The following is a 26372-nucleotide window of genomic DNA, read 5'->3' on the forward strand; positions in this document are numbered from 1 at the left end:
AGGAAGTGGACTGGTTCAAAAGCGCCTCCTTTGTGCCTAAAGATGCTCCTTCGGTGTTGCAAGAAGTGTGTTTCGCCCCTTATATGGCCAGCCACGGCCGTGCGGGCTGCAGCTGGGATGCAAGAGCGGCCTGCTTTGGCCAAAGGGTTTCCATTCTTCTGGTTCGTGATCAAGGACTCCGTTTCCCTAGGGGAGCCCAGAAGAATATCAGCATGCCAGGGACACTATTGCTGGAGAGTCAAGACATCCCTTCCGTGCTTAATTTCCATTTCTAAACAGATTTATCCACGTCGGAAAATCTTTCATAGTCTTACCTGAGAGTGTGTGGAGGCCCTTTCCTTCACCACCAGCGGTGTGATGCATGTTGTCTTCCAGGCAAAACCTTGAGTTGGCTCCTTGTTCCCTTGCAATGAAGAATGACTTGGTTATTTCATGTCGTGATTATCTGTCAGAGTTGGAATCTAGTTTGCAATCCAGATATTCCACAACGCTGCTTCTCCTAGTTCTAAGGAATTGGTTTGCTGTGTTCAGATTCTGCTATTTTCAAATATCTGAAGTAGCAATCTATATTTCTTCCTAGTGTTCACTTAAAAAAAATAGCCCAATAGAACAGAAAAATTAAATTACTGGGAACTGTTTGATTTCCCCATCATTGAAGAAGCCAGACTACCTATTAATCTGTGTAGCTTTAAGCCCAGGTAAATAAATACTGTAATCAAAACAAACATTTGTTGCAGATTTATTATTTATTTTAACATTTGCTAGTGGTGGGAACCCTGGAGTTGTTTTGTTTTTTAAGTATCCTTCAAACAAAATCATCACTTGTAGCAGCATTTTATCACCAAGCCTCCTTTTGAGTGCTTTTATTGCAAAAAATGAGGAAGTAAATACTGGCGTGGGCTGATCCATGAAGTCACGAAGAGTCGGAAGCAACTAAACGAATAAACAACAACAAAATACTTAAATACATAACTTTCATAGCTTAAGGGGGGGAAACTTTCATAGTTTACCCATAGATTTACCCAGCCTTTCCTGTATTTAATAATTGCAAAAAGTAGAAAACCAGTCTTTCCTGTATTTATGCTGAGGATACCCAGCTTTCTATCTCCTCCCCGGGCTGCCTGAGGGATGCCGTGGATGTCCCGTCTCGGTGCCCGGAGGCTGTGGGGGGGCGGGCTGGAGGGGGCGTGATGGGCTCCGGCTCAACCCAGGCGAGACCGAGTGGCCTTGGGTGCTTGGGCCTCCCAGCACCAAGGTTCTTCCATCTTTGGTCCCGGACGGGGTGGCCCTGCCCAGACGGACCCGGTGCGCAATCCAGGGTCCTCCTGGACTCTCGGCTCCTGCTGGAAGGTGGCTAAGAGGGCCTTTGCACACCTTCGGGTTGTGCACCAGTCACGCCCATTCCTGGACTGGGAGGCTCTGCTCACTGTCACTCACAGCCTCGTGGCCTCCCGTCTGGACTCCTGCAATGCGCTCTACATGGGGCTGCCCTTGAAGAGCATTTGGAAGCTTCAGCTGGTAGAGAATGCAGCTGCTGGGCTAGTAAATAGTGTTGGCTACTCGGCACATGGAACGCCTCTGCTTTGGGGCCTGCATTGGTTGCCGGTGTGTTTCTGGGCGCAATTCAAGGTGCTGGTTGTCATCTTTGAAGCCCTCCATGGCTTGGGACCCGGTTACCCGAGGGACCGTCTTTTCCCAGTTAGTTCTACCCGTCCAATCCGGTCCAGCAGGGTGGGCCTGCTCCGGGTCCCATCAGCCAAGGAATGTCGGCTGGCAGGGACCAGGAGACGTGCCTTTTCTGCCATGGCTCCTACCCTCGAACATCACGACCAGGGACTTGAGGAGATGGCTAGCTTGATGCCCGAGTCGACAGTCAAGAGCAGAGAACTGAACCTCACCCCAGAACCTTCAGACTCCCGGGATGGATCGAGTTCCAGTTCTGATGTGGAGGAATCTAACGATGGAGAAAAGCCAGAGCAACCGGCACCCAGCGAATTGCTCGCAGAGTTGATCACCTTGGATGAAGTAGAGGAACCCCAGCCAGGGACGTTGGGGGCATCCTGGAAGTATCTATCTACTAAATTTATCAAATCACCTCAACCCTCTAAAAAATTTGCTCCCAAATTCATTGGTCCCTTTCCTATTGTTGGTCTTATCAATCCAGTTACTGTTAAATTGGACCTGCCTCACAATTTGAAACGCTTGCACCCTGTTTTCCATTGCAGCCTGCTCAAGCCTGTCCACCACTCACCACATTGGCACCCTCAACCTCCTCCTCCCGCTCCAATTATCATTGATGGCCAACAACACTTTGAAGTCAAGGACATCGTTGATTCTCGCAAGCTTCGAGGCACCCTTCAGTATCTGGTCCGATGGAAACACTTCCCTCGTCCTGAATGGGTGTCTGCCCACCATGTTAATGCTACTGATTTAGTTTGCTGTTTCCACCTTGCTTACCCTTTGAAGCCTGCTGCTTAATGTATTCTTTATTTTGGGGGGGCAGTATGTCATGTTCGCTGTTTCAGTGTAGTTTATACATCGTAACGTTTCCCATGCCATGGCGTTGGCGCGCGTTTCTGTTTGGGAGGGAGCTGCTGTGAGACCTTGTACCAAGCTCTGTATCTGAAGTCAGTAGAATGGAATGTGTTTGGGTTATGTTCTCTGTTCAAGGCCTTTTCGCGCAGACCATCAGAAACCGTTAGGAGCACCTGGGATTGTGAGCCTGGGAAGATTCTACGGGCGGAGGGATTTCATTTGCACCGAGGGTTTTTAGTTTGAATTTGGCGCGCTCTCATCATTCTCAGCTTTCTCTGTGATCCTGCACACTATTCTTTAATAAATCAGATATCTTTGAATTCCTGCTCATGAGTCTGATAGTGTTTTAGAATAGGCAACCATTACACCCTCCTGAGATTAGGATGGCCCCAACCCTGTTGGCTTTCCGGAAGGCCTTGAAGACCTGGCTGTGTGCCCGGGCCTGGGCCCCAAGTGCGCGAAGGGCCCCGTTTCCTGGTTATGTTAATATCTATGGATTATAATATCTCTTGGCTGCTATTTGTACTTAATTTCTTTTGTACTGTTTTAATTGTTTGACTGTTTTATGATTGTCAGTGGCCCAGAGTCACTGGTTTGAGATGGGTGGCTATATACATTAAATAAATAAATAGATAAATAAATAAATCTAATAACTGCAAAAAGTAGAAAACCAATCCTCACAGTATATGTTAATGGAAATGAGGACATTCACATACGTCATGGTACTTTATAATAATCAAATTGTGGTGGATCATCCGGTTTCTTCCAATTTCACTGGGTTTCCATAAAAATACTGTTGGTTTGTACTTGGTATGAATGGATTGTACCTGTCACATTTAGAGTGAGCAATAGCAGGTGCCAATTCAGTAAAAGATTATTGAGAGTGCAAACAGCAATGGTAGCTCAGGTATTTCAAAGCAGCTCTCATAATCCTGAATATGACTAAGAGCTAACTTAGCAAAGTTCCTTTACCTGAGCAACCATATATGCTCCCCCATCTTTGTTTCTTTTAAAATAAGCCACAGCCTGTTGAGTTCCGAATTTCAAAAATGGCTATTTTCCCTAGGCCAACACAGACAGGGTGGATATTGCCATGGAATACACAACTTTGGTCTGTTAACAGTGATGTTCATGTCACAGGTACAGATGTGAGCTATCGGTCATAGACAGGGGCCTTCCCCAAATCCTTCTGTGTTTTAAAAGGTGCCACCAATTTCAGCACGTCCAAGTGGGAGGAAAAGGAAAGGAAAGAAAAGAAAGGAAAGGAAAAGAAAGGAGAAGAGAAGAGAAGGAAGGAAAGAAGGAAGGAAGGAAGGAAGGATTATGTCAAGGTTTTATTTTTAAAATCAGTATCTGGGTTCCAAAACCTTTTGTATACTATGGAAATGAAGTGCCTTTCTTAAACACACACCTCCCATGGAGGAACACAGAGCTGCTTTGTTAAATATTTTCTTTTAATAAAGATTATATGTCACGAGGCCTTGGTACCGACTGCAGAAAACTGGCTCGCGTCCAGGGAAATGGGTGCATGAGACAGCAGACAGAACACAAGGGCAAACCCCTCCTCCGACAGTTGTTTTTCTCTCACCCCTAAATAGCTTACTTGACAGCACAATCAAAGCTTGCCTTGTGCAGATAAATGTGGACTTGGGTGGGTGGGCGGTGGGTGGCGAAAGTGATTTCATGCCAGCCCCACTTCTGCAATGCAGGAGAGGCCAATGCGTAGTGGGGAGGCGTGAGGCACGTTAAATTTGCCCTTGAGCTGCACAGCCGGGTAGATAAAACTATAAAGCGAGACAGAATCTGGAGCTGCTTCAGATCTGCTATGTGAGGGCAACGTAGCTTATCACAGAATCCCAGAGGTTGAAGGGACCTCAGAGAACATCTAGTCTAACCCGCTTCTCGGAGGAGGACCTGCAAAAGCAGCATGGTGACTAAAAGTATGACATCAGCACAGGACGTTTTGGTGCGAACCCCCGTGGCTTTTGCCCTTTAGAATTAAGTGCAGGATCACTTGGTCAGCATTTTGGCCTTACTGCCACTGCATGGGGCATTCAGAGCTGGCCATAATATATTTTATAGCCTATATTCAACAGCAGCTGCAGCTGTCGTGTGAAAAACTTTCTTCCGCCACTCCCTGTAGCTTTCACTTCTGCTCCTTGTTCCCTTTTGTTTGTATTGTTTAGCTCCAGGCTGGGTTGTTCTCATCTCTGTCATTTAAAGAACAGATTCATTTCACAGCCCACCCTAGTTTGGAATACAATGGCCAGGAGCCAGGAGCTGTGGAGGTAGGATTAATCTCTGCCATCCAAAGCAACAACATTCACTTGGAAACTGAAGTCTGGGCTGGGTGTGTTGGGGTCTGATGGAATTACCTTTGTCTTACATTGGTGAACTAGAACGAAGAAATACAAATCTAGGATCGATTGATTGATTGATTCTGGGCCATCAGGTCGGCGTCAGCTCTTAGCGACCACCCAGGTAGATTTTCTCTGTGAATAAATCTAGAAAGCTGCTTGTTTTTGGGTGGCCTTGAGTGTGATTTGAAAAACATACAACAGAGGGATGGATGTTTAATTCCCTTTTCTAGGCTTTCTGTTGGAAAACAGGAGCAGGATCCAAGTATGCAGTCACTGTTATTGCCAAGTTTCCACTCGGTCAGTGAGATTACAATTTTCTAAATCTTTGCCATGGGCAAAGTTCAGGTTTCTTCAGGTTTCCTCCACCTTCCCATTCCTGGCTTGTACACATTTGATTAAAACAAAACAAGGCACTACAGGCATGATTTTCAATTTATTAGGTTGTCAAGGTATTTACTTCTTCACAGTATCGAAGACTGAAACTCAATTCCAGAAGGGTTAGAATTAAGATAGCTGCTAAGTATACACAAACTGGTACAGGTAGTCCTCACTTAACAACCATTCATTTAGTGACAGTTCAGACTTACAATGGCGCTGAAAAACTGACTTACAACCGGTGCTCACACTTTCAACCGTTGCAGCATCCCTGCAGTCACGTGATCATGATTTGGGCGCTTGGCAACCAGTTTGCATTTATGACCGTCGCAGCATCCTATGGTCATGCGATTGCCATTTTCGACCTTTCTGGCCAGCTTCTGGCAAGCAGAATCAATGGGGAACTACTTGATTTGCTTAATGACCATGTAATTCACTTAATGCCCACAGTGATTCGCTTAACAGCCATGGCAAAAAGGTCATAAAATGGGTTATATTCACTTAATGACCACTTTGCTTAGCAACCGAAATTCCGGTCTCAGTTGTGGTCATTAAGTGAGGATTACCTGTAATTAATTACTGTAATGAGAATTCCACTGTCGTCCTCGCTCAGCACCTCAAGTGTCGCTTCCTCTCAACCTTCACAAAGCACTTTAGCAAATTTACTCTGGAACTTCAGGTAAGTAGAAGACAAAACTCGACCTCTGTACATTAATATGCTCTCGATGCACTTTAGAAAAAGTGCATTGTTTTAGGAAGCTGGCACTTTACAGAGAAGGAAGGAAAGAAAAGCCACTTTGGGCAATTAATTTCATTAAGGCTTCTATGGGTATTTTCCGCAGCTCTGTCTGCCCACAAAAGCGTGAGCTTGAACAATGGCTAGGAAGCATGAGCGAGATATATCATACCTACTGGTATTTGCACAACAGCCTAAGCGTGCAAAAGGAAAAGAAGAGGTTAATCCTCCACCCCCAAACTAATTCCATAAGGGAGGCTCAAGATAAACCAGTTCACTGGTGAAACACCCCTGGCCATCCCAGAGGTTTGTGTTCAGATCACAGCCTACCCACCCCACGCAAGCCTTTAGTAGCGGCATCGGTACCTAAACTGGATGTCCGACAAGGGCTGCATGACGCCAAATCCATAGCGGGTCTTGTCTATTGGAGGGATGTCCTCCTCCTGGTTTATCAGCTCCAGGTCAAAGTAGGTGAGCATCAGAAAGGCAAAAAGTTTGATTTCATTGGTGGCAAAGAAGCGTCCAGGGCACATGGAGGTCCCTGAGCCCCAAGGCATGGTAAAATATTTCACCTTCTCCCCATTCTTATAGAACTCTTTTTTGTTACCATTTTGACTGAGGAACCGGTCGTACTTGAAAACGTGGGGCTCATGGTGGATTTCTGGATCCATGTGGGCAGACAAATAGGGGAAAAGGCCAATTTTGTCTCCTTTGCGCAGCAGGTATGACCTTTCGTTGCTGAGCTTGACCTCCATGTCCTCCATCACCACCCTGATCAGCATAGGAGCCGTCTGCATCCTCAAGGTCTCCTTCACTGTGCTGTCAAGGACCGGGGTCTGGCTCAACATCTCCTTGGTGACATTGATCATCTTCCCACCGGAGGCCACATCCTGACCAGAATTTTGCACAACCTCCTCCATTTCTTTCCTCACGTCTTCCATGGCTTTGGGGTGTTTCAAAAGGTACAGAAGAAGCCAGAAGGAAGCTGGGCCAGTGTTGCCCTGAGCTGCCCAAAGCAGCAAAAACATAAAATGGTCCTGCATATGTTCTGGTATTCCAGTCTCAGCCAGCTGTTGTGCCTGGTCGCTTATCCACCTGCTGATGTTATCCTTCTGTTGCACCCTCTTCACCGAAAGCATGTGCCAGAAGTACTTCCATAGTTTTTTCACATGGCTCCTTTCGGCAAAGGTCAGCAAGGAATAAGATAAGCGTGGAAACAGTTTGTCGTATTTACGAAATTCTACATATATCTCTTCGGTGTGATTCAGGTCGTGTTGCCTGGCTTTTTCTTTCTGTTTTTCATCCTGATGGGGTTCATTTCCATACAAAGCGAGATACCCAGCCCTGAAGACTGTGTTGTAGCAAAAGTGGAACAATCCGTCTTGTTTCCAGGACTTTTGCCCTTCGGAGGATCCTTGGGGGTGAAGCAGGACTGTCTGCAAATTGTCCATCATAGCTTGGGTCATGACCACCAGCCCATCTCCCTTAAGATGCTTTGTGCTGGAGACCTCGATGATCTTATGAGTTGTGTCAGTGGCCTGAAATCTGAACACTGTGAGGACAAGTTCGGCTGCAAATGAAATAAAATCCAGCTTGGCTCTCGCTTCCTTGACAATGGCTCTGAAAGACAAGGGGTCCATCAGAAAAGTGAAATAGTGCCCCGCGATCAAGGTGGTGAAAATATCCCCATGTTTCTTCTGCATGGTCTGCAGGAAATCCATGCTGTTGTTCCTGAAGTGCATCCCATGTCCGAGCCACGGAATGATCCCTTTATCCAAAGGAGGCTCCTTGGGTCGCCTCCTGCGGAAGGACCCCACCAGGTAGAGGCCCCCCAGCAGAGCCACTGCCAGGGCAGCCAGAACGGGCTCCCAGAAGGACATTTCTTAAGAGTTTGTGCAGCAGAACAAAAGCAGCCTGTTCAAAAACAGATGATTCAAGGGCAGGTAGGTGTTTTATGAGCAAAGGAGGAGTCTCATTCCAACAAGCAAACTGCAAGTTGCAGTTAACCCTTGCGATGAAAGAGAGAGAGAGAGGGAAAGAGAGAGAGAGAGAGAGACAGAAAGAAAAAAAGGAAGACCACTTCTTTTAGGGGGGTTCCACCAGAAAGCCACAAAGAAATAATTAACAAATTGGAAGTGAGTTTGAAAGTATAAGTGCCTGTGTTTATTTTACACTTGATGGGGCATATTTTCCTTATCCAATGCAAGCTTTAAACCAGGGTTTCTCAACCAGGGTTCTGCGAGTGGTCACTAGGGGCTACCTGGGAGATCACAACTTATTTAAAAAATTATTTCAAATTCAGGCAACTTTCCATTGAAGAGGTAAGTTTCATTCTTTATTTTTAGTTTAAGGACACTGTTAATGCATCTATACAGGCCTACCCATGAAACAAACGTAATTAATTTTGTAACTTCTGGCCTATATCTGAGACTGAATGGGCAGGGGTTCCCCCAGGCCTGAAAAATATTTCAAGGGTTCCTCCAGGGTCAGGGCTGAGAAAGCCTGCTTTAAATACTCTAGTCTATTCCTTCTTGCCCAGCTATGCAAACAAGCATAGCTTGTTAATTAAACCTTGTTCTTAAGAAGCAAACATAGCTTGTTAATTAAACCTAGCATTAAGAACAAGGTTTAATTTCCAGAACTGGGAGGCGGGGGGAAGAAGAACTCTGGCATACTGGGAGAGGAGCAATGTGCAAAATGAAAAGGGTTGTGGAAAAAATACAGAATGTGAGATTCTGCTGACCTTGTAATTATTGTGGGGATTTGTTTGTGCTGCCTTAAGTTCAAATAAAAAGTGTGTACCAATAACAGTTAGGTGGTATCTACAATCACCGCCCTATTTATGGAGAAAGAGGAGGACGGACCTTCCTCACAGAGATGACTTTACACAGTTGCAACATCAGGGCTGGGTTCTTACAATCCAGATTAGCAAGCCAGAACTGCTGTGTTTGCAGAAGATGTGATCCCCTACGGAAAAACAGGATTAGCTTAACACGATGGCCTTTTAAAACACGTTCAAACAAAAGTGTAAAACGGGGGGCTCCCCAAATATGCTTTTGGGGGAGAGGTGAGAGAGTGGGTAGGCTTTTAATTCTGAGGAACCGGGATGATTTCAAGGGCAACTTCCACCCTTCAACAGCCTCGGCCTTCCCAAAGTTGACCCCGATCTCTCCATTTTGGGGGTGCAGCCTTTAAGACACACCCCACAGAGCCCGATGCGAGCCCTTAAACCACACCCCCGACCCCGTCTTAGCTTGGTCGGTATGGGTGGAGACGCGCAATCCTTGGGATGGAGACTCTGGCGGGACGTAACCCTTTGCCTTAAAAAGCTTCCTAAACCCAGGGGATCAACCCTGTTGGTCTGAAGGGCATCTCCCCACCAGCACCGATGCTTCAGTCCCTGTCGTTGGCTTCCTGAGGCTAAGCAGGAGGGAAGTCACCTCGTAGGGCTCCCCCTGCTGGTGGTACATTTAGCAGCCGGCTTTTTAAAAACTATTTTCTAAACACACGGAACACATTTGGTTGATTTCTTCGGGTTTTTAAAGGACACCCACTCGCCTGCTGCCTCTGGACAGCTTTCCCAGAGGATGTGAGTGAAAGCAAACCTACAGAAATTAAACACATACGGTACAACAAGAAGGGTACCAGGAGAAACGAAAGTGTACGTAATAGCGTAGGGGTGATAAAAATAAACTCTGTAGGCCCTGGAAGAGATTCTGGTTGGAAAATCTCTGCAAGGAAGCAGCTCTCGAACACAGGAGGGGCTCCAGGGATACCCCAGGGCTACGTTGGCTGGGCCAACCCCATCCCCAGACTGGGTGGGAACCAGCTAGGAAATATTATCAAAAAGAGATGATGAAGCTAGCAGGCATAGAACGACGAAGGCAGAGGATGCTGATAATGAGCAGGAAAATCGAACCAGGAGAAAGCGTATTTCACTGATAAGATTGCCTAAGGAATGCTTACAAAAATGCACTGAACTATTATAATCAAAGGTTAGCTTTGGACAGAGGAAAAAATAAACATGACTGCCTTCTCTAACTTGCAACAGATCTGTTTTGGCCCAGGAGCTGGGAGGCACAGTCAAACAAAAACGATGGACCGACCGCACCAGCGGCAGCACCACTACCCTGCAGTTCCCATCCTGACTGTTTGGACTGTCCCCTGGGCACCCCACCAGAAGAAAACTGCCTTTCATGGAAGGAATCGCCGACTGCGTGCCCTCCAAGCACTTCCTGCTTTCGGATTCAAAGTCCTGCATTGTTTTATTTTATTAAGCAGCTCCATTCCATTCATGTCTATCAGTGTTTCTCAACCTTGGCCACTTTAGGATGGGTGGACTACAACTCCCAGAATCCCCCATGGAATGCTGGCTGGGAAATTCTGGGAGTTGAAGTCCACCCATCTTAAAGTGGCCCAGGTTGAGAAACCCTGGGATAAAGGTTAGAGATGAGTGGGTTAGAGAAGAGATAACGGGCACTATTCAGATTGCAAAGTATGTTTGTGAATAAGCTGAACAGGGAAATAAAAATAGTCCAGGTGGTATTTTAAGACCAACTTACTTAATTTGCACTTCCTGAACCAATCTGTAGACTTAAAATGCAAGTATATTTCAAGAATCACCCAGAGTCGCTGGGAGTCAGGTGGCATATACATTTTAATAAATTGTTGTTGTTATTATTATTATTAAAAATCAATATTTTCTGAATAGGAAAAGGTGTGCATTGTAGAAGAAGACATTTACTCCAAACTAAGACAAATGTTCTGGCAGACTAAAAAGGAACGCAGCAAACATGGAATGAAACACTGAACACAATGTTGGAAAAAGGAACAAAATAAGATCTGCTCATCCCAGCTCTCTCTGGAGGAACTCATGTTTCTTAGTTCTTTTGAAACAGATCTGGGCATTCCTTCCAAGGTTGTTGAAGTACATTGAGCAATCCTATTTGCCCTTGTGTGTACATTTTTGGATGACCTTGGAAACTGGTGCTGATGCCCCTGTTGTGAAATGCAGTAAAAGAGATTGCAGCAGCTTTTGAAACTGCAAAGTTCATGTGAGTTCAGATATAATCAAGACCCCATTACATGAACAAAGTTTACGGAAGCCCTTTCTACACAAAACCCAGTGTTACCCTGCTTAAAGGTCAACCTAAAAAGGACATTTGGGACTTGTATGAGAGCCAGGTGTATCCAATGGGGGTGAGGTGGGGTCAGAAAAGTCAATATGGTGGCTGCGAATGGGCAGTCAAAGCCCCGCCCCCTTCTTGCATATCCAGAACTGGAGATCCATCTCAAGGTGGGCTTTGATCAAAACAGAACAACTGTTTCCTGAGACATGGAAATCATCCTTCTGTTAACCTATCCCTGAATCAAGCCCTTTGGGGGTGAAGTAAAATTTCCAAGTCTGTCGAGCATTTCAAGCCACTGCAATTCGCTCGAGCTGCCCTTGAAAACGGTCCAGAAACTGGCTGGCACAAAACCGAGTTCCCATTTTTAACCAGTCTCAGATGGTTTAGTTGAGTAATCCCTATCCTTTAATTTCATTTTTATTTTATTTTATTCATCTGAACGGCGCTGAGAGACTGTTTACCTTTCTTCAATGTATTTCTGATAGACTGTGAATATAATGGGCAGCCTAAAAAATAATGTGCTGTTGCTCCGTTGGAGAATAGTCAAGTTTTTGTTCAGGGAGGATCTGTCTACCCTCAACCACTGCTTCGGGCAATTGCCTTATAAAAATAATAATAAATAAAGGAAAATTGTGTTTTTTCCCCCCCTGAACTCTGTTAGAGACACAACAGTTTGTGCTGTCTCTGCTCAGTCACTAGAGGGGAGTATTTGCCTTCTGTTTTGAAGTTGGCAAAGCTACTTCAAACAGGAAGGTGGATAAACTGATTTAATTTAATTCTCTGGAGAATTTGGCCCTTTGGAGTAATCCCTAGGTTAAAAATGGCTGGAAAACCTTTGTGGGTTTTTTGTGTATTCGTTTTTTGACGGTGGGGTGGGGGGGGGAGCATGGGCTAAGAATGGGATAATTAATCAATTGCTACATAATTATACTTTTAAAAGTTTTGAAGTGTTCAGAAAGGATATATACCTAATGCAGCTCATAAGTGCCTAGTGGTTATAGTTATCAGCCCAAATCGGTCCGGTGCAGCATGAAGACCTTTTCATTTGAAGTTATGGTTCAGAGCAGGTTGGTGTATAGAAGTTTTTTGACCTCCCAGTCTCGGGGTGAGAGAGAGTGGTTCAAATTCCCCAGGGCTGTGGTGGACCTCAACCAGGGTTCTCCTGCTCCTAGTCCAGCACCTTCTCCACTGCCCCACATTAACTCTTGGGCTGAGGAAGAGCAATTGACCACACATCCTTCCGTGGCTCAATGGGGACCAGAACCTTCAGCACCTTCCCTACAGCTCCATATTGGCCCACCAAGGTCATCAGCCCTCCTACCTTTATCTATATCTACACAGACTTCTGTATCACTGTCAGTCTTCCTACCAGAAGCCTGCGAGGTAGGCTTGGTTGAGAGGGAGGGAGAGAGGGGCCCATAGACCCCGGAGAGAACTTCTGTGGCTGAGGAGGGTCTAGAGGCCAGGTCTCCCAGCTCCTGGTCCAGCCCCTTCCCCACTGGACCTCCCTGGCTCTCTTAGAGATGTCTCATCCACCTGTTCTTCAGGTGCTCAAGGCACCATATCCAGCTCTCTTGCCCCCTGTTGCCCCCCTCCCTTGGAGATGGGCGATCTCAGAGTCCCCACAAGCTTCCGTAGCAAACAGGCCAAAACACCGGCTGGGCCCCAATGCTGGAAGCACTGGCATAGAGACTAAACCAATAATGTATTACCATCATTTAAAAAAAAAAATAGAAGCATACATTTGGATACCTTACAAATAATTTGAGCAGAAAATTGGACTATCCCATACTGAACAACAAGTGGTTTCAGGTTTGAAACTTCTTTTGCTAAGGACTGAAGGAAACTCACCTGGTGAGTGCTATAAAACTTGTAATAGTTGAAACACATTTAAGAAGTAATTTCCAAAAGTGATTAAGAAATGAGGCTTGGTGGATCGTATGTCCTTATAGGCTACATTACGGCTGTGAGCTTGACTGAAATCCCTCGCCTCCCAGCCGCTTGACTCACAAGTTGACTACAAAAACCTTGGTTCCTGCAGTCTACTCATGAGGAGCAGCTGTCTGGAGTACATGTGGGTGATCTCACGATCTCTCCTTTCTCCAGGGAGATTTTGCCAGCCAGAATTATCCATCTGGCCGCCAATCGCCGCCACAATGCCATTCTTGCTCCTTCAGCACGTGACTTAAGAGGTATTTGCATGGTTTATTTGCATATATAGAGAATGAATGAGGACCCAACTGCGAAACAAATATGTGTAAAGCGAAGGAGAAGTTTACACATATGAAGCATTTTAGGAAGATGGTGGAAGCAGGATGGCAAGCAAGGACAGGAACAGATGAAAGGCAGATGTAGCTATGCTTTTTTCCTTCCTTTTAACTTCGTTGGCTTCAACTCTGACCCATTTTCTGCGTTCTGCATAATGTTGTTTACCCTGGAAAGGATTAGCGTGAGGTATATATCAGACTGTGTAAGCTGATAACATCATAAATGCCTCTCTGAAGCATCGGTTAAGAAGCTGGCCTGGATTCCCTCAGAGGTAACAATTACAGTGCCAATTTCTAAGTTCTGTGATTGGGTAAGGTGGCTTCCTGTGAGAATGCAGGACTGAATGGCTGTGCCCACTGGTTCAGCGGGTGGAAATGACAATGCGGTAACTTTTTTCTGGCCCAGGCAGGTTTTCCTGAAGCCCAGAAACATACTCCAGATCAAGGAGAATACCTGGAATCATCCCATCTGTCGTCTGGACAGCTGCTTGCAGCCAGATCGCAAACAGTGTTTCGCGTTCAACTGGGTAGGGCCAGCTGGGAGTGGGGACTTCACTTTCCAAGCCATGCTGCAGCCTTAAAGGGACACTAAGACCGGCCACCCCATTTCTAAATCACCAATTCGTATTTTTTTTTAAGTATATGTACCCCAAGAGAGGCTTTCTACGGTGAGGAGAAGCTGGTTCTCTTGGTGCCTCATGTTATTTTTGGGCTTACTTTTTTTTTTAAAAAGCTTTCAAGTTTTGGATTTCGTTTTCCTTCTAAAGGAAATTCCAAAGATTGAGTAAACAATGGTCTTCCTATTATTATCTAACTATCTAACTTTGGATTATTTTCCTCAATAAATCAATGAGCAGGTCTCATGTTTTTTACTCATTTGCTTAACTGGGTTCTCTTTATCTAGTTTTAGGGCTTGTGTGGAGAACAGACCCTGTTTTAGGTCTTCTTTAGGCAGAAATATTGAAAACTCAAAAGGGTTCACAAACTTTTAAGCACCGCTGTATGCCCCAACCCAGTGGAAACCAGTTGTATCTTGCTGACCTCCGCTGAGCTAGAAGCAGGTGTTCCAATGGTGGTGTGAAATCCCAGGGGATTTCATGGTGCCGATCCTAAAGCTTGAACTCCATATCAAAATACCCTGAGCTGAATTATGATTGTCTGGGATAGTCTGGGGATTCCTGCCTAGGGAAGGGAGCTGGACTTGAAGACCTCCAAGGTCCCTTTCCACTCTAGGATTCTAGGATTAGAACCTCCTTCTTCTCCACATTATACAAAGATTTCAAGTTCAAATGCATCGATGTCCATTTTTTAAAAAAACAAAAAACCTCAGTGTGAACAGGCAGAGCCTGAAGCAAGAGGTGAACATTGGAATGTTGTTAACAGCTTCAGGGACAGGAAAACCATAACTGCTTCTGGCACCTCAGAAATGGAATTAAGGCAGTCCCATGCTGAACTGCCATATGACTGGATGCTTATAAATACTGGTTGCCCTTTGTGTCACTTCAATTTCTTTCTGCAAAGCTTCTTCCCTGCACACCGGTGATGAATTTCTGGGAGACAGTGCTTTGCGCTTGCCTGGCAATCCTCATTGCATTAATACTTGGAGGACTCTATAAAATAGGAGCATTTCGCAGGAGGAAATCCAAGGAACCACCCCTGGATAAGGGTTTAATTCCATGGCTAGGCCATGGGATAAGTTTTGGGAAAAACCCTTTACAGTTTTTGGAAAAGATGATGAAGAAACACGGGGATATCTTCACCATGCTGGTTGGGGGCAATTATTTACATGTTGTGATGGATCCTCACACTTATGAATTTATAGTAAAGAAATCAAAAAACAAGCTGAACTTCAGTGCATTTGCCTCAAATATAGTCATTAACGTATTTAGTTTTCAACCAACGGAAACACATCATAAGATTGTGGAAGCTGGGAGCAAACAATATCTCAGAGGTAAAGGTCTAATGGTCCTAAACCAAGTATTGATGGAGAATCTGAAGGTGATATTGCTTCACGACCAAGATTCAGGTGAAGGGAAAAGAGGGTGGCATCAGGAGGGACTTTGGCACTTCAGCTACAAAGCCATCTTCCAAGCTGCTTTCCTGACTTTATTTGGCTCTGAGCCAGAGAAGGATGCCACCAGAAAAGAAGATGCTAAGGAGGGAAGAAGCAAACAATATGATAAGATGTTTGAAGACTTTCAGCAATTTGATCAGTTCTTTCCCCAAATGGTCCTCAGCAGCCTGGATCCCCAAAGCAAGAAGGAAGTTCAGAGACTGAGGAGCTACTTTTGGGATCTCCTATCCGTAGAAAAGCTGTACAAGAGGGAGAACATCAGCGGCTGGATTCTGGACCAGGATCACACGATGGCTGAAGTTGGGATGACTGAAAAGATGAGGAGTCGGGTCCAGCTGCTTCTCCTGTGGGCTTCTCAAGCAAACACTGGTCCAGCAATTTTCTGGTTGCTTGCATATCTCTTGAAATATCCAGAAGCAATGAAGGCAGTGAGGGGAGAAGTAGAGCAAGCGCTAAGAGAGACGGGTCAGGAAGGGAAGCCGTTGAACCTGTCCTTGAAGGCAATCAAGACCCCTCTTCTTGACAGCACAGTGGAGGAGGTCTTCCGCCTGAAAGCGGGCTCTTCCGTGTTTAGAAGTGTGATGGAGGACGTCAACCTCGAGATGGATGATGGAAGAGAATATACTCTTCGAAAAGGAGACCACCTTCTTCTTTTCCCTTTCCTTGGACTGCACATGGATCCAGAAATCTACCCTGAGCCTCACACGTTCAAGTATGACCGCTTCTTGAGTCCAGACGGCGTGAGGAAAGAGTTCTTCAAAAATGGGAAAAAGCTGAAAACCCGCATCATGCCCTTTGGGGGTGGGCCTTCCATGTGCCCGGGCCGGTTCTTTGCTGTCAGCGAAATGAAAATATTTGCCATCCTGATGCTCACCCACTTCGATATGGAGCTGGTTAATGTGGAAGAAGAGCTGCCTCCTTCAGCCGAAAACCGAACTGGGATTGGGACCTCCCATCCCACACACGACATCAAGTTCAAGTATCGGCTGCGACTGTAAAGTAACGTAGAGAGTGTCAGTTTAAACCTGGATTTTGTAACAGGGGGACAAAGATTAATGTCACCTCTAGGTTCATCTTCTAATGCTGTACAGTATGTGCTTCCATAGACAGTAACTTCCTTCATAAAGTCTGTCAGAGGGTGGGTAAGGATAGGAACTGATGTAGATGCATGAAGCCAAAGGATCAGCTAGAGCAGGGGTGTTCACGGGAAGGGGGTCAAAAAAGTCAAGATGGCAGCTCCCACGATGCAAAAAAGGGGTCAGGGCTTCAATTTTCCACCCAACTGCTTATCTGAAGCGTCAGCTTTGATCACTTTCCTTGGCTAGTCCCACCTATCCCACAAAACCTTGAATGAAAGAGAAAGGGGGGAAAAAACCTTTAACCTGGATATATCCAATTCTACAAAGAAAAATCTGGTTCTTGATGTGGCAATCAACTTGTCATAAAATGTAGAGGTTTTAGCTTGGGAAGAGATCAAGCGGATCTGGTCTGAGCACTTCATGAATATCAAGGAACTGTCTGACTTCTATGAAAGCCTTGGGTATAATTGGCTGTTTTATTTCTTCTTGAGTTCAGTAGGAGTGCAGTAAGGAACTGAGTCAATTTTAAGTCCCTTAACTGTTAGTAATTCCACAGTATATACTGTTGCAAGCTGTAAGAATGTAAACAAAACTGCTGAGCAGTTTTGAATAAGAATGAAGTGTTTTAGAGAGAAATTGCTTAAGGCAGTAGAGCGTTCTCCAGGTGGCGCCCTCAAAACTCAGGAATACAACTTCCAGAACACCCAGCTGTGATCACTGGGAAACAAAATTACCTGGTTTAAGGTAGGATCTTTTCACGGTAATCTTTACCTTTAATGTATTATTTCTGTATATGGGGAGACTGGGGTGAACAGAGAAGAACCTTCTTCAGCCACCTTGTGAAGCTCATGGCACCAGCAATATTCAAACTGGGGATGCCGGACTGTAATTAGGTTTCTTAGTTCATTCTCTTCCATGTAAGTTTCTCTAAAAACTTGGGTTAAAAACACATCTGCTCACAAAGGATGCAGAGCGTCAGAAGAAGTCAAGACGGTGGCTGCAACTGGATAATCAAAGCCCCAACTCCTTTTTTCAACCTAAAATGGGCTGATTGCCCAGCTGCGGCTGCCCTCTTGACTGTTATGACTCCCCCCACCCCGGATGCCCCTGGTCTAAACCGTACTTTTTAAAAGGTAACAGAGTTGGTAGGCAACCTTCTTTGCCTCTTAGCTCCCCTTCAAATTTGGGGAGTGTGTCTCAAGCACATCTGTAAAATGGCTTCCAGAGTGGCTTCACAACATTCCTTTTTACCAAGGGCAGAAGGCTGATGTTGCCCCCTGCTCCACTCCTTCATCTTTTTCGAGGCAGAGAAGAATTCCAAAGGATAAGTTGGAAAAAATAAGTGTTGCTGAAAGGTCATAATTTGCTTCTCAGGATGAGAGCCTCCAATGTATTATTGCTATCAAAAGCCTTTTTCAAAAAGGAAAGGGGAGAAGGGAATTTAAGAGCTGAAGGTAAATTGTGGCAAGCATTCTCTAACCCCCCCCTTTTAGAAAGCCATATTCGCTCTAAGCCCAAGCAAATATCATTTTAGTTTCAAAATGCTTTTATGTGCCATTGTCACCTGCCCATTCTCATTCATCACTTGCATGCCTACATATTTTGGGAACCCAGAATCATGCTTTTATTTATTTATTTGTTTGTTTGTTGTTCAAATTTTGCTACCGCCCATCTCCCCCAAAAGGGGGACTCTGGGCGGTTTACAATAAAATCAATAAAACAAAAAAATTATGCATTGTATGAGGCAAAGCCACAGCTGTATTAATGTCATAATACATGTGATGATCTTTCAGATGGGATTTTATTTCTGCAGGCACTGCTGTCCTGTTTTTATATTTTGTGAGATTTCTCTTGTATATCTCAGATTACATCAGAATTGTCCCCCCACCCCGCTCTGAAAATGTGGTATTAGTTGACAAAAAGATTAGATTTAATCACATCATTTCCCTCAAATAGAAGAAATGGAATATAAATGTTTGGCATCTTGCACCTTGCTTTGCTTGGGCAGTTGCTGTATGACAAAGTTCAAGAAGCCCAATGAAAATTTAATTATTATCATTTAATTATCTGAGTGTAGTGTATTTATTTCTTGCCAATGAAATGATGTTTCATTCATGGGTGTTCATCTACATTCATTTATCGTATTAAGTAGTTGTAATACCCCAAATTTTGGGAATCCCTGTTCTGTTAATATTGTACTGGTTATGATGTACTGACAGCATGTCCTTTGTTAGTCGTCTAAATGAAACCATTAAAATAAACTAGATGAAACTAGAATACCTGTAATACTTATGAAGATGGTTTTGAATAATCCCACTCTGTTCTAAATTATATGTTACTTCGCTGTCATATTACTCTGGGTCTTTAGAATTTAACTTGGTAATGTCAGCCTCTGTTTGCTTCTCTGAATTCATGCATTAAAATGATATGACCTGTCTTTACAGGACAGCTAATGTAAGGAATGGAGCTTGCCTTTTATCGTTTAATTATTTTAATCAAGTCGCTGAATAAAGAGCAAAGAGAAAATTGCATGATGCATCAGATGGATTCTTCTAAGGGAAGGGGAGGGAGAGAGAATGAATGTGGTCCAGTGGGGAAGGGTTCGGACTAGGAGCAGGGATCCAGGTTCAAGACCCTATTCAGCCACAGAAGCTCCCTGTAGGACTCTGGATCAACCAAGCTTATTCTGATTTCCCAAAGTTAATTTGAGGGATGCAGACGCTCACCTGCACAACACAGCCATGGACAAAATACCCCCTCACGTAACACCAGATCCTTGCATTATGGAATCCTAGACCCAGAGAATAAAAAGTGATGGATTGAGGTATCAGAATATAGGCAACAAACTCCTAGCAAAGGCTTGTGAGAGCAAACCAGCTGTCACCATTCTTAATTGTAGAGCATGATAAAAGAAGCAAAACTTTCTTGAATGAGCTTGAATTGCCAACAATTAAGGTGCAGAGTACAGCACCAAGATAGGAATCCTACATGGCAATATTTATTCCTGTATACATACATACAGAAAGATCCGGACTACATCAAAAATGAATAATGAGAGTGCCTTTTCATAAAAGAATTAAGTTAGAATACTGGAAAGTCCTGGCTTATCATTCACAAGTGAAAGTGCGTGAAGCCAGAGACTCGTGAGCAAAAGAAAAGCTGGTTCTTCTACTAAAATTGAACTCCTGATTGTCTGGTCCCAAACAGGAGTTGCAAAACCAACTTCAGACCTGATTTTGGAGTCTGGCAGGATAGAAGTGTGTGTGTTTAGGATATGATACTGCATCTTTTCCTCCCGTCACATGACTGAAGCAGGAATGATTGAACCATTTGCTGCAACACACATGCTGGTGAATAATAGGGCAACATTCTCTGGAATTCTGGATTATCGTGTTGGTGAAGGGAGGGACCAGCATCACAAAAGAATATCACAGATACACATTTGGTCAGAAGTGTTAGAACTTACCTTTATAACTGATAATTGATCGGTTGCATAAAGACCCCAGGCGCTCCCGCCAACCCAAAAGGCAACACTTTATACTGGAAAGAGCCCAGAGGGCAATTGAAAGCAGTTTTCCATTCATCCCCCTCCCATATGTGAATACGGAAATACGCCTCCCTCAGATCTAACTTAGAGAATATTTTCCCCTTTGCCAGATGTGCTAACATGTCTTTGATTAACAGTAAGGGATATTTATTTAATATTGATACTGCATTTAATCCACGGAAATCTGTACATAGTCTCAAAGTTCCATCTTTCTTTGGTCTGTAGAGAACAGGAGCACCTACCGGGGAATTGGCCGGTTCAATAAAACCCCTAGACAGATTTTTGTCGACAAACTCTCGAAGCGTGGCCAGTTCCTTCTGGGTCATAGCATAAATTTTTGGCTTAGGCAATTGTGCATTAGGGATAAATTCTATGGCACAGTCAGTTTTGTGGTGTGGCGGCAGCTGATCCGCCTCCTTTTTGCCAAACACATCTGCAAAGTCCTGGTATTGTTCCGGCAGCCCGTCTAGCGGACTGGTGAGGAAATGCGGAGTTGCTGCTGCCGCCCTCCCCACAGCGCCGTTGCCCACGTCATCCCCCTCAGGGGCTTTGTAGAACCCATCTGCAAAAGTCACCGTCCTGTGCACCCAATTTATTTGTGGGTTCTGTTGGACAAACCAAGGCATCCCCAAAATGACAAACGGACCCCCCACAGGCGCCACCACAAAAGACAGTTTCTCCCAGTGGCTGCCCATTTGCAATGCCACCATCCCTGTGGAGTGAGTCACCGGTTTCCCCCCCGCTGTAGATCCATCCAACTGGGTGAAGATCATGGGCCGTTTCAAAGGGAACATGGGTAGCTCTAATGCAGCCACCACGTCAGGGTGCATTAAACACCGCGAGCACCCCGAATCGACCATTGCCCACACTTCAACAGTTCGTGTACGGGACCCCAATTTCACCTTCACTGTCAGCGTAGGGAAGTTTCCACTCACCGAAGCGTGGTCGCGCCCTTCCTCTACCACCTGCCCAGCGGTGCCTCTTAGGGCAGGTGGCTGGCGTTTCCCGCCGGCTGAGACGGCTCGATTTCCCCTTCGTCCCCATAGAAAGGAATGCTCTCAGCCTCGGTTTCAGCCATCGCTGCCTTCATCTTCCTGGGCACAGAGGGGGATTTCCCTGACGGCTTTGCCGGACGCTCCTCAGTCTTCCTCTGCAGGCACGCCGCTGCTCGGTGCCCCTCTTTCCCACATCGCAGGCATTGCCCTTTCGCAAAACGGCTCTCCTTCTCCTCCTGCCAGGCCGTACGTCCTGCTATGCCAGTGGTCCCGGGTGCCTTGCCCATCCTCATCATGGCCATTTGCTTGGGGCCCCTCCTGGTTTGTGCGAACTTAGCCTGAGCTTGCTCGACATTCCCCGCCAGTTGAATTCAATCATATAGGGTGATCGGATCTGCCCTTCCTAACGCCCATCTCAGCAAGTCGGGTCTCATTCCATCTTTAAACATTTCTATTAGAGTAGTTGGCGACCAATCATCGACCTTGGCCGCTAGGGCTTGGAATTTGAGGGCATACTCGGCCATGGACTTGGATCCTTGGAACAGTTCCCTCAGAGCCACCTTAGCTTTCTCCTTTGCTAACAGGTCAGCAAAGTGCATTTTTAGCACCCACAGAAAGTCTCTGAAATCATCCAACTCCAGGGCGTCCATCTTGGTTAATTGGACGAACCAGTCAGCTGCCCTCCCCTCCAGTTGGGTAGCTACAGCGTTTATCTTTGCCCTTTCCAAAGGAAGTAAGGTAAAGGTAAAGGTGTCCGACTCTAGGGGGCGGTGCTCATCTCCGTTTCTAAGCCTTAGAGCCGGCGTTGTCCGTAGACACTTCCGGGTCATGTGGCCAGCATGACGACATGGAACGCCGTTACCTTCCCACCGAAGCGGTACCTATTGGTCTACTCACATTTGCATGTTTTCGAACTGCTAGGTTGGCAGGAGCTGGGACGAGCAACGGGAGCTCACCCCGCCGCACGGTTTCGAACTGCCGACCTTCCGATCAGCAGCTCAGCGGTTTAACCCACAGCGCCACCGCGTCCCTTTCCGAAGGAAACAGCCTCCCAAATTCCTCCATATAGCTTTTTGCATTAGTCAAAAAGAATGACAGCTTCATGGGATCCCCATCAAACTTGACAGTGAAATCCCTATACCTGGCTCTTTGTGGGCTGCTCTTCCTCTCCTTCCACCCAGTCCTCCTTCTGGGCTCTGGAGACCTTTCCTCTTGAGACGGGGAGACTCGCAACCCCAACTTTGGGACTTCTCTTCCGATCTCTGCTTCGTCCCCTCCCTTTGTCCTCAGCCCGCCGCGGGGGCGATGGAGACACCCGTCGGGGACTGCGCGGTGGCGATCCCCCCCAGTACCTCCTCCGGTCTTTCCTCCTCACACTCGGAGGGGGGAGGGAGAAACAGACGGGGACGACCATCTGGACTGATGTTCCCTTCTTCCTCTGTCCTGGCTGCCCCTCGCAAATGACATCCTCGCCATCATGTCTTCTAAAGACTTTACCCTGTCTTCCAACCTCTGTGATTTCTCAGTGGCCTCGGAGACGTCCGACCCACTCCTCTCCATTATGGCCACATCTGGGGACAGCGGATACCTTGGCTTTACAGGTGCCTGGGGCGTTCCGGACAGGGTTCCCTCTGCCTTCCTGACCACCTTGGACTTTACCGCTTTCGCAGTAGCTGAGCTGGCATCCGAAGACTCCGACAGTTCCTCCGATTCCAGAGTGAGGGTTCTTTCCCTTCTTTGTCCCATGGAATCCGAGTCCCCCACGCTGGACTCCTCACTCTCTCCCGAGCGAGAAGTAGGTTCAGCCATTACTAACTTTATTTCTTCACAGTAACACTGGAAGGATGTTAGTGGTAAGAGATTTAAGGAATTCTCAGCTTTATGTAATGATTGCCTATTCTGACATACTCAGCCTCACAAGAGGGTTCTTAATGAAAACTGATTTATTGAAAGAATAGTGTGCAAATACAAAGAAAGCTGAGAATGACCAAAAGCGCGCCAAATACAAACTAAAAACCCTCGCTTCAAACCCGATCCCGCCCCTCGCCCCACCATAGCAACCACCCCCTCCCAGGTGTTGTAACCGTTACACATCGGCCTGGGAAAGTAACCTTGAACACATGCCATAACCCAAACACACATTCCTCAGTAACATGAAGGAGAGTACAGCCCGGCACGGCTGAAATTCCTCTCCCAGCAAATGACAGACACGAATCTGGAAATTGACTTGTGAAACGTTACGATGTACCCAGACCATTGGAACGATGAATGTGACACTCTGCCCCTATTTCCTGATGATTCTAAGAATGCATGAATGAATCACTGAGCAAGTGAAGCAAGTGAAATGGATCTACGAGCACCTGGATTGCATTCCCGTCCTGACAATCATAATCATTTGTTTAGCTCGAATGATAATGTATCATGCAGAAGGTGAATATGGCAACGTGCTTCAAGTATTTCTCATTTTCAGATGCTAATTGAGACTAGCCCTTGCTCTGCTTGCTTGTTCACATCCTGATCGTCTGAACAGAAATTCCGGGCAGCATCCTTGGCTTTTTTCCCTCTTCGCCAGTGATCAGCAGAGGAACACGGTGTCAAAACACACTAGGCCAGCATCGTAAGGGACACCTTTAAATTGGCCAGTCATGGCTAGAAGTGATGCTCAATCCTGAAACACCCTTATCCTATAACCTTGCAGATACAACACCCACCCACTTTATTCCTTTCTTCTTCTACTGACTGAGGCCTACCAAAATTACTGCCTTGCCCTGGGCTGCCACAAGAAGAAATCTCTTTACCCACACTCCAGACAGAAGGGAAGGGAAGGGAAGGGAAGGGAAGGGAAGGGAAGAAGGAAAAAGGGAAGGGAAGGGAAGAAGGAAAAAGGGAAGGGAAGGGAAGGGAAGAAGGAAAAAGGGAAGGGAAGGGACGGGACGGGAAGAAGGAAAAAGGGAAGGGAAGGGAAGGGATGGGACGGGACGGGAAGAAGGAAAAAGGGAAGGGAAGGGATGGGACGGGACGGGAAGAAGGAAAAAGGGAAGGGAAGGGAAGAAGGAAAAAGGGAAGGGAAGGGACAGGACGGGAAGAAGGAAAAAGGGAAGGGAAGGGAAGGGAAGGGATGGGACGGGACGGGAAGAAGGAAAAAGGGAAGGGAAGGGATGGGACGGGACGGGAAGAAGGAAAAAGGGAAGGGAAGGGAAGAAGGAAAAAGGGAAGGGAAGGGAAGAAGGAAAAAGGGAAGGGAAGGGATGGGATGGGAAGAAGGAAAAAGGGAAGGGAAGGGAAGGGAAGGGAAGAAGGAAAAAGGAAAGGGAAGGGAAGGGAAGGGACGGGATGGGACGGGAAGAAGGAAAAAGGGAAGGGAAGGGAAGGGAAGAAGGAAAAAGGGAAGGGAAGGGACGGGACGGGACGGGACAGGACGGGACGGGACGGGACGGGAAGAAGGAAAAAGGGAAGGGAAGGGAAGGGAAGGGACGGGACGGGATGGGAAGAAGGAAAAAGGGAAGGGAAGGGAAAAAAGAAAAAGGGAAGGGAAGGGACGGGACAGGACGGGAAGAAGGAAAAAGGGAAGGGAAGGGAAGGGAAGTCAGCAGCCTGACACTTTATATATCATTCATTTATTGCCAAAGAGAAGGAGAAAATTGATAGGATCTTGTTAGTTCTACCTCTGTCTATTCAATATCAATATATATCAATATCAATATCTATTTCATATCTATCCTCTATTCCTATACACATCCTTTAATTCAGGATTAATTACAGTAGTCATCTCTTCAAGGCTCTGTTTTATTCTCACAAAGTATTAATTCATGCCTTGGTTCTTCCCCCTTCTGAAGGGGAATGTCAAATTTGAGGCCATCCAGTTGGCTTCAAAAGGGGGCAATAATTTAGAAAGTTATTGCCCCTTTTTGAAGCCAACTGGATGCCCCTGATTTTGACATTTCATACCTTACGTGGTATACTCAGAGTACAACTGTCAGTACTTCTGTGATACAATCAGAATTTCTTTTGCTCTTAACCGTTTCCTCATGATCCTTCTTAGGATGTCTCCCTTATGGATTCAGGGGCTATCCATATTTCTAGAGCGGGATTTCCTTCCTCCCATTTTTGCTTTCATTTCATTCTCTTCCTTGTAGACTAAGAACTCTTCATTCTTTGTGGCTTCCCAGCAGTGCATCTTATTCCAGCTGTGTGCTACTATTTCCCAGTTGCCCCTTCTTCGGGTGTGCAACAAAATGGTACTGCTGCTAGGCTTCTTACAAGAGGGTAATCATGCATCTTCGGTTTTTAAGAGTTGCAGATTCCGAGCCCAGTGGAACAAGTTGGTAGCTGGTGTGCTCTGCAAATGTTTTTTAGGAGTTCAGTCAAGTGTTGCCACCTTCATTGCATAGCTGATTTCCCTTCCTTGCCTCCTTTGATAAGAAAGACTCATCCTCTCCAAGTTTCAGTTGTCTGAGATCCAAGGAATGCAGCTCATGACCAAATGGTCGGCTTCCTGATGCTCTGAGCTTGTTTTCTTCTTGCAGATGTTGCATTACCAAACCAGGTGACACCATCGGGTTACTGACAGCCCTGTTTTCTTAGTAGGAACTGCAGCAGCTATTTCTGATGTATGTTCACAGCTAGCTCTCACCGAAGGTTGCAGAAGTCCTAGCCAGTTCATATAGAGGTTTTATTTGTGGAGTGACATTCTTACAGGAACATCACATAGATATTTTCACCATCGGCTGTAACTCTGCCATATCTAAACCTGTTGAACTTCTGGAAGGCAGTGAACCTGGTTTGTCCTCCAGACACTGGGGCTGGATGTTAGTGGAGCCATTGTGTGTGTATGTATGTGTGTGTGTGCGAGAGAGAGAGAGATGTTGGTAAGTGGCCTCAGCTTGGTTCTTTTAATTGATTTCTGTAGTATGTTTTAAAAGGGACGCGGTGGCGCTGCGGGTTAAACCGCTGAGCTGCTGAGCCTGCCGATCGGAAGGTCGGCGGTTCGAATCCACGTGACGGGGCGAGCTCCCGTTGCTAGTGCCAGCTCCTGCCCACCTAGCAGTTCGAAAACATGCAAATGTGAGTAGACTAATAGGTACTGCTTTGGCGGGCAGGTAATGGCGTTCCGTTTAGTCATGCCGGCCACATGACCACGGAGGAAGTGTCTACGGACAAACGCTGGCTCTTCGGCTTTGAAACGGAGATGAGCACCGCCCCCTAGAGTCGGACACGATTGGACTTAATGTCAAGGGAAACCTTTACCTTTACTTATACTATGTTTTATTTTTTA

General features: G+C 45.9%; 2 protein-coding genes across 2 annotated transcripts; one reads left to right on the forward strand and one right to left on the reverse strand.

Moving 5' to 3' along the window:
* Window positions 1-5309: 5309 nt before the first annotated feature.
* Window positions 5310-7915, reverse strand: LOC134497573 (5-beta-cholestane-3-alpha,7-alpha-diol 12-alpha-hydroxylase). The gene has a single exon (XM_063303289.1). The coding sequence runs from the start codon at window positions 7884-7886 to the stop codon at window positions 6354-6356; it is 1533 nt and encodes a 510-aa protein (XP_063159359.1). The 5' UTR covers window positions 7887-7915; the 3' UTR covers window positions 5310-6353.
* A 6983-nt stretch (window positions 7916-14898) lies between these two features.
* LOC134497574 (5-beta-cholestane-3-alpha,7-alpha-diol 12-alpha-hydroxylase-like) lies at window positions 14899-16739 on the forward strand. Its single transcript, XM_063303290.1, has one exon. It carries the CDS (start codon window positions 14945-14947, stop codon window positions 16472-16474), a length of 1530 nt encoding a protein of 509 aa, XP_063159360.1. The 5' UTR covers window positions 14899-14944; the 3' UTR covers window positions 16475-16739.
* Window positions 16740-26372: the final 9633 nt, after the last annotated feature.

Source organism: Candoia aspera, chromosome 4 (assembly GCF_035149785.1).
Source record: "Candoia aspera isolate rCanAsp1 chromosome 4, rCanAsp1.hap2, whole genome shotgun sequence".
NCBI classification, from domain to species: domain Eukaryota; kingdom Metazoa; phylum Chordata; class Lepidosauria; order Squamata; family Boidae; genus Candoia; species Candoia aspera.

Bases quoted from the DNA above. Each gene is read 5' to 3' on its own strand.
- LOC134497573 (XM_063303289.1), bottom strand. From the start codon at position 7,886: ATGTCCTTCTGGGAGCCCGTTCTGGCTGCCCTGGCAGTGGCTCTGCTG.
- LOC134497574 (XM_063303290.1), top strand. From the start codon at position 14,945: ATGAATTTCTGGGAGACAGTGCTTTGCGCTTGCCTGGCAATCCTCATT.